At 42.6% G+C, this 8,183-nt stretch overlaps 1 protein-coding gene across 1 annotated transcript in view; it reads left to right on the top strand.

The window, feature by feature from the left end:
* Positions 1 to 8,183, top strand: part of Rab3gap1 (RAB3 GTPase activating protein catalytic subunit 1) — a 75,609-nt gene that overhangs the window by 39,616 nt on the left and 27,810 nt on the right. The window contains exons 9-10 of the mRNA XM_005348296.1: positions 2,641 to 2,722; positions 4,723 to 4,791. Of these exons, the coding sequence (XP_005348353.1) occupies positions 2,641 to 2,722; positions 4,723 to 4,791 (151 nt within the window). The remainder of the gene's footprint in view (positions 1 to 2,640; positions 2,723 to 4,722; positions 4,792 to 8,183) is intronic.

Raw genomic sequence — 8,183 nt, 5'->3', positions numbered from 1 at the left:
GGGGGGGGAGGGAAATGGGAGGTGGTGGCGGGGAAGAGACAGAAATCTTTAATAAATAAATTTAAAAAAACAAAAAAAATAATATTCTGAATGGGGGTCACCACAATATGAGGAACACATGGGTCACAGTATTAGGAAGGTTGAGAACCACTGCCACAGAGTGTTGGGAAAAGGAGAAAAATAAGTTTGTATATAGTCTTATAGAAGAGGACTGTAGAATACTTAATATGGACTTAGTAAAATGCCATCAGAATTAGTTCCCTGCTTGATCATTTATTAATTCAGGAGTCATTAGTTATTAGCCTACAGTAGGCTAAGGACTCAGATATGAACAAGGCATCACGTAAGTTCTAGAAAAACTCAGCTAGAAAGACATAGAACCTAATTGAAGATTTTTTTTTCCTGCTTAATTGTAGTAATAAGAGCGGCGGGGCTGTGTCCCCAGCACCCCGGCCGCCTACATGGCTAGGTTATGCTCCGAAATAACAACACACAAACTGTATTCTTTTAAACACTGCTTGGCCCATTTCTATCTAGCCTCTTCTAGGCTAATTCTCGCACATTAATTTAGCCCATTTCTAGTAATCTGTGTAGCCCACGAGGTGGCTTACCAAGGAGATTCTAGCCTATGTCCATCCTGGGTCGGAGCTTCATCGTGTATGCCTCAGAGAGCAGAGCTATCATGTCTACCCGGGAGAGTGGAGCGTGGAGCATGGCGTCTCTGTTCCAGAGAGCTGAGCTGTCGAGTCTGAGCTCACTTCCTCTTCCTCCCAGCATTCTGTTCTGTTTACTCCTCCCACCTATGTTTTAACCTATGAGGGCCAAGCAGTTTCTTTATTGCTTAACCAATGAAATCAACAGATTGATATGTGACACTCCCACATCACTTAATTTGTTGGATATAATTAATTGTTCATAGTACTCCTTTTAAAAACCATTTCTTTAGCTGGGCAGTGGTGACACATGCCTTTAATCTCAGTATTCAGGAGGCAGAGGCAGGTGGATCTCTATGAGTTTGGGCCAGCCTGGTCTAGTTCCAAGACAGGCTCCAAAGCTACAGAGAAACTGGTCTTGAAAAACCAAAAACAACAACAAACAAACAAAACCATTTCTTCATCGTTGTGTCTATATGTGTGGGCATGCATATGTGACCAAAATCAGCTCCAAATTCCTTTTTCCAGTTGCAGGGCATCCTGCATGTGATGTTCTGGGGTCTGGGCCCTAAAGGGGCTTGTCTTTCTTGGGAACCCACTCTGCAGTCCTACTGCTGAGGGTGCAGGACCCCTAGTCCAGTCTGGGCACTCGCTCCCAAGGCAGCCCTTTTTCATTTTGTCTCCTTTTGAGATGGTCTCTCACTGAACCTGGAACTCATGGTTTTGGCTAGACTGGCTGGCCAGCAAGCCCTCAGGATCTGTCTGTCTTCACCCTCCAGTTGGAGTTACAGGTACCCAGCTTTTACATCTATGTTTGGGGATCAAACTCATGTCCTTATGTAATAGACACAGCAATCACTTTGCTTACTGAGCTGTCATCCCAGCCCCACTCCATTTTAGAGTCTCCTTGGGCTAGATCTATGAGGCTATTTATGTTCTAGACACATTTAATAAGAAACAAAATAAAGACTTGTAAATTACTAGAAGGCTTTATCATACCATCCCCTTGTTGAGGCAGGATCTTGCTGTGAATTTCAGGCTGGCCAGGTACTGACTTTGTAGTCCAGGCTGGCATTGAACTTATGGCAATTCCTACTTCAGCATCCTAATGTTGAGATTTAGGTATGAGCCACCACACCTGTGGATTAATAAACTTCTGCCTTAAAATAATTTTATTTTTTATTTTTTTCTAGTATACTACCTCCCAAGAAAACCAAAATAATATTTTTCTGGTTTATTTTGTGCTGACTCTGGCTATGAGATTCAGAATAATTGCTGGTTAGATATAATTATTATTATACACAATCAGCTTTTGGCAATTATGTGTACTACTACTGTTTCTGTACTATTGAGTAACTTAGAACTGTAAAACAGAGCTACATCTAATCAACAACAAAGGGGAAGTAAGAACTAAGTTTTTTGTTTCCAGATAACAATACGACTGAATGGGTTTATAATCCATTTCTACTAACAAGTTCCCATTTGTCATCTTTTCCTTTTATTCCAAAGCTACTCTACTGATCAGTTTAAAACCTTTTCAAGAGTAGAACCTTTGGGTGTATACCAATGACAGAGTATATACTTAGCATGTGTAAGTCCTTGGACTTAGTTCTAATTACTCAGAGATTCCAAGGTGATCTAAGAACCCCAAGGCCTAGACTCTTAATTGTAATTCTGTTAGCTAGTAAGGTGCTTGATAATGTTCTGTTGCCAGATTTTATTTTTTAAACGTGGATAAAAATACTAACATCCCTAGTAGACTGGGGTCTGTACAATCTCTTAGCATTTTCTTTATAACTTGCTGTCTGCACTGTTATAAGTCCCTTAAAGCTATTGTCTTCTGAAAGTTTTAACTTAACTATTCTTCCCCCGACATCCCCACCACCACCAAGGCAAGGTCTGTATAGTTCTAGCTAGCCTGGAATTCACTGTGTAGTGTTTATTTCTACTTTTTGCCAAATAAAGGAGTATATTTCCCCTTGTTTAGATATAGATGCCCTTGTGGGAGGAGAAGTTGGAGGCCTGGAGTTTGGCAAGTTGCCATTTGGTGCCTGTGAAGATCCTATCAGGTGAGAATTTCAGCCTATCACTTGAATTACAGGATTCTTTTGCTTTTTAAGTTTATACCAATGTTCATTTTATGACACTTCTGTTGAAGTAAGGCTGGAAATAACTATACTTGCTCTCTTTAGTTTGTAACTTCACATGAGAACTTCCCACATGAACACTCTTCCTAAGGTTTGACAGACTGGGCTGTGATGTGGCAGTGGTAGAGTGCTTGACAAGCATGCACGAGCCCTGGGTTCTATCCCAGCATGAAGAGTTTGGCAGTCTGTGACCTGTGGGCCATATCTGGCCAGTGTCTATTTTTGTGTCACCCGTAAAAAGTTTTACATTTTTAAAAGTTTGTATTAAAAGAAAAACCACAAGAAGGTCACAGATTGTACATTCCTCAGAATGCCAAAATATTTCCTCTTTCGCTTTTTTTTCTGAAAACTTTGCCAGCTCGTCATCTCTATACATGTTTTTCAAAATTGAGAAAATTTATCTACCATGAAGTTCAGCACTTCAAAGTGTATAGTTGGTGGTTTTGTATAGATTTGTGCAGCCAACATCACTGTATGAATATGACATTTTAATACCTCAGAAACTGTTATAATTTGTACTATTGTATGTGTTTTTTCATGCCTTTTAAACTACTAGAATTCTGTGATAAAGTTCATGATTGCTCCTTTAAATACTGTGTCTTGGGGTTTATCTATGTAATTCTCATCAAATATTTTTGTTGGAATGGTGGGTTTCATGGGAAACCTGCTCTCTTAAGCCATTCATGTTGTTTTCATTTTTGTGATGTAACTTGGGCATGTGGACTTCTTTCTTTGCTTGTGTGTCTGATGTAAGGATCTTGCCTGCTTTAGATTGGGCCAGTGTAAGTGCTACATGACTAGAGCTAGGTGGGTAAAGCTGGTGCACAGACAGTTTAATTGGACCGGGCAAAGATGACTCCTGAACCACTATTCTGGGCCTAGGCCTGTGGGGAGGATGGGAGAGGGAAGGAGCAACTCACCAGGCAAAAGTGACTCACAAACAAGGCAGGTCCTAGGGCCTTGCCAAGAGTTTGTGGCTTGATCTGTGGATTTTGAGATGGCAGCAGGCAGAGGGAGGAGTAGGAAAGGAAAGAAGCCACTTACCCTGCCATGACTACTTAGTTAATAAGCTGGTTTGGGGCTGCTGGATTATGAAGGTAGGCCTGGGTGTGGAGATGGAAAAGGAGTATAGAGTTTCAGCTGTGTTACATCATGAAGCAGTTACTTTAAAAAATAGATAATGCTTTATGCTTACTGTGCATCCCACTTTTGTTTATCCATTCATCAACAGATGAACATTTTACTTGTTAGGTTTTGGTTTTTCAAGACAGGGTTTCACTATGTAATGGCCCTAGCTGTTCTGGAACTCACAGAGATCTTTCTGCTTCTGCCTCCTGAGTGTTGGGATTATAAGCGTTCACCACTACCATGCCTGGCTCTTATTTAAATGTTTTGTTTACTATGTAATGTAACATTTTATATCCATAAGACAGCTTCATATAGATATGCTTTCCTTTCTTAAACTAGTTGTTTTCAGTTTATTATACATAACACCACTTTTTAAATGTTCTCTTAATTTTTATTAGCATGTATTAATTATACATAATGGATTGCACAGATTTATACAATGTCTCCTCCCACTCCTGATGATCCTCTCTTCTCCCTAATTAGTCCCCCTTCCACTTTCATTACTTTTTTCTCGTCTTTTTCTTTTGGTGATTCAATAAGGTCTTTATAGGAGCATAGGTGTGAAGGATTTGAGTGAAGGATTATTTACAAGAGTATGGGAAACTCACCAGTGATTACACCACTGAAGAAAATGTCTCTCTCCCCTAACAACCATTATATATACTACTTTATATACATTTTTAGTTGGTTAGGACACATTTCTAGAAATAGAATTACTGAGTCAAAGGACATACATACAGAATTAAACCTTTTGGTTGTATTTTATGTTTTTATTTTTTTATTTTTAATTTTAGTGAACTCCATTTAGCAACAACATGGCCTCATCTGACAGAAGGGATTATTGTGGACAATGATGTTTATTCGTAAGTATGCTAAAAAAAAAAAACAACTTTATTCTAATAAATTAACCACTGAGTGCTTGGCACAAGGTTTTATTTTTTGAGCGATCAGTTTTTAGACCTGTTTGTGTAGATTTAGAGATGGGTTTTTAAGATGCTGCTTTGCGGAGGTGTCCCTTCATTCAGGTGAGTGAACTATTTGAATCTTACTGTTGCAGCTTAGTGGTCTCTACCGTATACCATGTGATTCTTTTCAACTCTTCCTGGCTTCTCATAATTATTGTAGGGCTGGAGTATATAGTTCAGTAGTAGAGTACTTGCCCACTGTGTGGCTGTTGCGCACTGTGTGGCTTGACATTCAGCACATGAGCATACACACAGAAACACAAAATTTATGAAATGCTTCTAAGAAGTAGGGAGGGAGCTGGAGAAATGATCCAGCAGTTAAGAGTACTAGCTTTTCTTTGAGGACCTGGATTCAGTTCCCGGCACCTATATGGCAGCTCACAACTGTCTGTAACTCCAGTTCCAGGGGATCTTGCGTCCTCACCCTCATACACAGGCACAACATCAATGCATATACAAAATAAATTTAAAAAGAAGTAATGAATATCCAGATGTATGTGACTTGTGTGTGTATGCTGTGACTGTGGACAGGCACATACATGCCATGGCACATGTATGGAGATAGAGACAACTTGGAGAAGTCAGCTCTTTCTTCCCACTGTGGATTCCAGGGATCAAATTTAGGCTGTTAGACTTCAGCTGTTTTGCTGAATATTTGATCACTGAGTGTTCTAAGTAAGAAAACAAACAACTCTGTCCTGTTCTGTACAGTGGGAGCAACTTGAACATTTCAGCAAAGCTAGGAAAATAGTGAAAAAGGCATTTTAGTTTCTTTTTATCCTGGGTGTGAAACAGTGGGAAATAGACACTCTCCATGTTTACATTTAAAGGAAACTCATTGTTTTTGCTGATGGTAAAAGTAACAACATGAATGTTCTCACTTAGACAATTAGGTGTAAAGAAGAAAATAAAGGTATAATAGTTTTCAAGGACCCTCTAAACCTTAGTGTAGATGTTTTTAAAGTTTAAATCTATATAGCAATTTGCTTTATTCTTTTATATCTTATGTCTTTTGTGGTGTTTGTATGCCACGGTGCAAGTGTGGAAATTAGAGAATAAATGTGGGCCCTGGAGATTGATATCAGGGCATCAGGTTTGGTGACAAGTACCTTTTCCTGCCATCTTGCTGGTGATGACTATTTTTTTTTTTAAATTGTCATAATACTTCATTGAGTAGATCATCTGTAGTATACTTGAAGAACAGGATGCTTTTGATTTTGTCAAAGATTTATAGTACCTATTTTCATTAGTAGTGATATTAAATTAAAATCGGTTGTTTGGGCTGGCAGTGGTGGCACATGGCTTTATTTATTTATTTTTATTTATTTATTTATTTTTTGGTTTTTCGAGACAGGGTTTCTCTGTGGCTTTGGAGCCTGTCCTGGAACTCGCTAGTTCCAGGACATCTAGGGCTGTTACACAGAGAAACCCTGTCTTGAAAAAAATGAAAAACAAAAAAAAAAAAAAAAAAAAAGAAAAACAAAAAACAAGGACTGGAGAAATGGATGGATGGTTCAGCTGTTAAGAGCACTGGCTACTCTTCCAGAGGACCTGGGGTTCAATCCCTAGCACCCACATGGCAGCTCACAACTGTGTGCACTTCTAGTTCCAGGGTATCCAACACCCTCATAGAGACATACATGTAGGCAAAGCACCGATGCACACTGGGAGAGAAAGGGAGAGAGAAAGAGAGAGAGAGAGAGAGAGAGACACCCAGTCTAAAGATCTGTAGAGGGCTTGCCTAGCATGTACAAGGTTCTGGGTTCTGTTCCAAACACCATAAAAAAGAAAAGACAAAAGGCCCAGGTGTTCCAAAAATGGAGGGCAAGAAGTAGAGCTGGATGTCCCCTTCAGGAGGGTGGCTGAGGAAAGGCGCTGAGACAGAGGGCGGCACCTCCTATTACTCAACAAAAGAGGGATCTGGACAGCTGCAGACTGACAACAGGCAGACGGTCTGGGGGTTGGAGTCAGTTGCCCTTGAAGTGGGGATGGTGGAGGGCAGGAGCCCTGCTGGGAGGGGTCTGTCACAAACAGCCTTCTCCCCTGGGGTTCTGAAAACTGCAGGCTTAGACCCAGGAGTGATAGATACTGGGAAGCAATGTCTTGGGTTCCTTCTAACAGGCAGAGGGAGCTCGGGTCCCCCTTCTTCCCATCTGCCATGGATCCTGATCCACCTGCTCATACACACTCCCATATTTCTGCTGAGGTTCCTCTCCACAGGAGCCCTGAAGCCATCTCTTCCTCAATCAGCTTGGTAAGGCGCTACCTCTAGAAGCACGGAACAAAGGTGGGGCTGGCTGGCACTTGGGAGGCCCTCCTCTGGCCCAGTTTGCCTCTAAAGCAGGGGTGGGAGAGTGGGGGTAGGGGGAGCAGATGGCATCCCTGGTTGCACCACAGTAAACCCCAGGAGAGCCCCTTGCTCCTCCTCAGCCCCCAGCCCCACCCTCGGTCTTTCTACTAACCCTTTAGGAAGCAGTGAGCTGAAAGAGAAGACATCTGGGGCTCCCCAGGGCCTTAGTAGCCCAGCTGCTTGCCAGCCCGGCCGCCATGGTGCTGGTGTCACCCAGTCCGGCATCTTTGACACAGAGTCCTAGGTTTAGGTCCCTACTGCTCCAGGATATTTCCGGGGGTGGTGGGAGCCTGTAGACCTAGCCTTTAACTACCCTGCCTGAATCTATAACGTTCCCATTAGCGAAGGTGCCAGTTAGCTCCACCCCAGACTAAAAGCATTTCTCTCAGGCTCTGGGAGACTGCCAGGATGGGACCATGTGAACTTCAGTCAGCAGGGAATCAGCCTGAACTCAAAAAGTAGACCTGCTCCCTGAAGGTCAGTGCCTCTCCAGGTGCCCAGCCCACTACTGTCTGAGGAAACTCTGGTGTCATTGGGCACTTGTTTGGACATGTGGGTGTGGCTGGACGTTGTCGGAAAAGGAACTCACTGATTTACATACGAGGCTACATTTGCATTTCACACCCAGGCTCTCAACTTGCCGGTCCCACCTAGCCCAGCTCAGTCCGCCTGTCCGCTCTTTCAAGAAGGGGAAAAGCTACACACTATCAAACCTGGGACCCCTCAGCGCATTGAGCGCCTGAGGTCACCCAGACAGCTAGGACCCACCAGAGCCTGAACTGGACCTTGGGAGTTCACGTGGGGCCCTTTCAGAATCCAGGTGGCCTGACTCTTGGGAGCGCAGGTGTTGGGGAGTCAGGAAAGAAACAGGTCCTCTGGCCGGGCGGTGGTGGCGCACGCCTTTAATCCCAGCACTCGGGAGGCAGAGGCAGGCGGATCT

This window comes from Microtus ochrogaster, chromosome 6 (genome assembly GCF_000317375.1).
Source record: "Microtus ochrogaster isolate Prairie Vole_2 chromosome 6, MicOch1.0, whole genome shotgun sequence".
Taxonomy (NCBI): Eukaryota; Metazoa; Chordata; class Mammalia; order Rodentia; family Cricetidae; genus Microtus; species Microtus ochrogaster.
Note: the sequence above shows the minus strand (reverse complement) of the source record. Positions and strands in the feature narration are given on the sequence as shown.